Raw genomic sequence first — 1,616 nt, forward strand, 5'->3', positions numbered from 1 at the left:
ACCTGGCGTTGGGCGCTGCCGCGTCGGTGGGGTCGGACGGCGAGGGGCGGGACTGGGGCAGGGGCGGCGCGCCTCGTTGAGCGCCGTCGCCATCCCCGTGTTGAAGGCGAGGAGCGCAGAGAGGCCGCAGACGTGCTCCGCCTGCAGAGCGTGCAGAGAAAGGGGAGGGGGGGAGGGGGGGGGGGGGCGTTCGTGTCGGTTCGGCAGAGGAGATGCGCGGCGGCCGCTCGACCGCCCCCTACCGGGGCCCGCGCCCCCGGCCCTCGCCCCTGCGCGCCTGCACTCTCGCCAGGGGCAGCTCCTTGACTCGATCGAGCGCCGCCGCCTGCAGACGGGCGGGAGCAGTTCTCTGGGGGCGCCGTCCGCCACGCACCGCCCCGCGGAGGGGGCGTGCCATGTGCGTCAGAGGCAGTGACAGCTCCGTCTCGGACTGAGAGAGCATGTCGAGGGCGGGCGCGAGCTGCCGCAGGTCGGAGGCCATGTCGGCCTGCGTGCGCACTGCTGCGTGCTGCTTTGACGCGCTCGCAGAGGCAATCGTCGCGTAGTTGGCGGCGAAGGCGCGGACGCGCTCGATCGCCTCCTCGTCAGGCACCTTGTGCGCCATCAGCGACTGCACACTCTTGAGGCTCTCCTGGACACGCGGGCCAGGGTGCGACGGTCAAGCCCGGCGAGAGGGCGGCGAGAGGGCTTGCGGCCGGGCTCGCTCTCCTGGGTGCCGTCGAAGAGCGCGCCGAGCCACGAGGAGCCCGTCGCATTCTTGACGGTCTGCAGCTCCCACACCTTGGCCTCCAGGAAGGTCTGCAGGTCGGAGGACTCCCGCAGCCGCTCGTGCCCCGCCACGCGCCTCAGGAACAGCTGCAGCCCGGCCTGCCTCCGCTCGATGAAGTTTGGCGAGAAGCGGTCGTCCTTGAGCGGCGAGTCCACGGTGGGGAGCGGCGGCACGACGCAGCCAGGGAAGGCGTGGCACAGCCGGTCGCGCAGCCACACGAAGTCGCGATAGCGCCGCCGGACGAAGAACTCTTTCGCCGCGTACCGCGAGAGCTGCGTCACTGTGGAGAGCTTGTAGTCGACGAACGCGGCGGTGATTGAGGTTCCGTGCTTCTCCGGGTCGGAGACCGTGATTAGCAGCGCCGCCTCGGAGGAGGGCTGCCCGTCCGCGCTCATGTCCCAGCTTACTGGGCTGGGTTTTTAGGCATTGTGGGGTTGGCACTCCCGTACCCTCATGACCTCCTGCGGTCTCTGAGATGGACACCAGTGGGTGTGGGACCATAGCCAGGGTACACTCGAAGCATAGCCAGGGTACACTCGAAGGCTGGGTAAGCAGTAGAGGTCGATACTCGACGCGTCCCACATGGTCTGTGTCGCTGTCGGCACGCTGTCGACAGGACGTCGAGCGACACCGGTGGCAGTGCCACCCAGGAGTGGTCGGGCGGTCTCCCGTCATGAGAGAGCCACCATGCGATCCGTATGATGATTCCTGACAACCGCCTCAGTCAACTTTCGTCACAGTTCCCGCTCTGAGCTGTCACTGAGAGGAGCTGCGGGTCAGTTCGACAGCTGGAGCTGTGTCGCCGGCGTGCGGCGGCCTTGCTTCGGAGGTGCCTCTGAGGTGGACA

The 1,616-nt window shown here is 68.5% G+C and overlaps 1 protein-coding gene across 1 annotated transcript in view; it reads right to left on the reverse strand.

Annotated features, from left to right (window-relative positions):
* Positions 1 to 1,164, reverse strand: part of EMIHUDRAFT_105464 (hypothetical protein) — a gene marked incomplete at both ends in the record, with an annotated part of 12,521 nt that extends 11,357 nt beyond the window's left edge. The window contains 4 exons of the mRNA XM_005762444.1: positions 54 to 141; positions 284 to 325; positions 374 to 592; positions 640 to 1,164. Of these exons, the coding sequence (XP_005762501.1) occupies positions 54 to 141; positions 284 to 325; positions 374 to 592; positions 640 to 1,164 (874 nt within the window). The remainder of the gene's footprint in view (positions 1 to 53; positions 142 to 283; positions 326 to 373; positions 593 to 639) is intronic.
* Between the last annotated feature and the right edge of the window lie 452 nt (positions 1,165 to 1,616).

Source organism: Emiliania huxleyi, assembly GCF_000372725.1.
Source record: "Emiliania huxleyi CCMP1516 unplaced genomic scaffold EMIHUscaffold_68, whole genome shotgun sequence".
Taxonomy (NCBI): domain Eukaryota; phylum Haptophyta; order Isochrysidales; family Noelaerhabdaceae; genus Emiliania; species Emiliania huxleyi.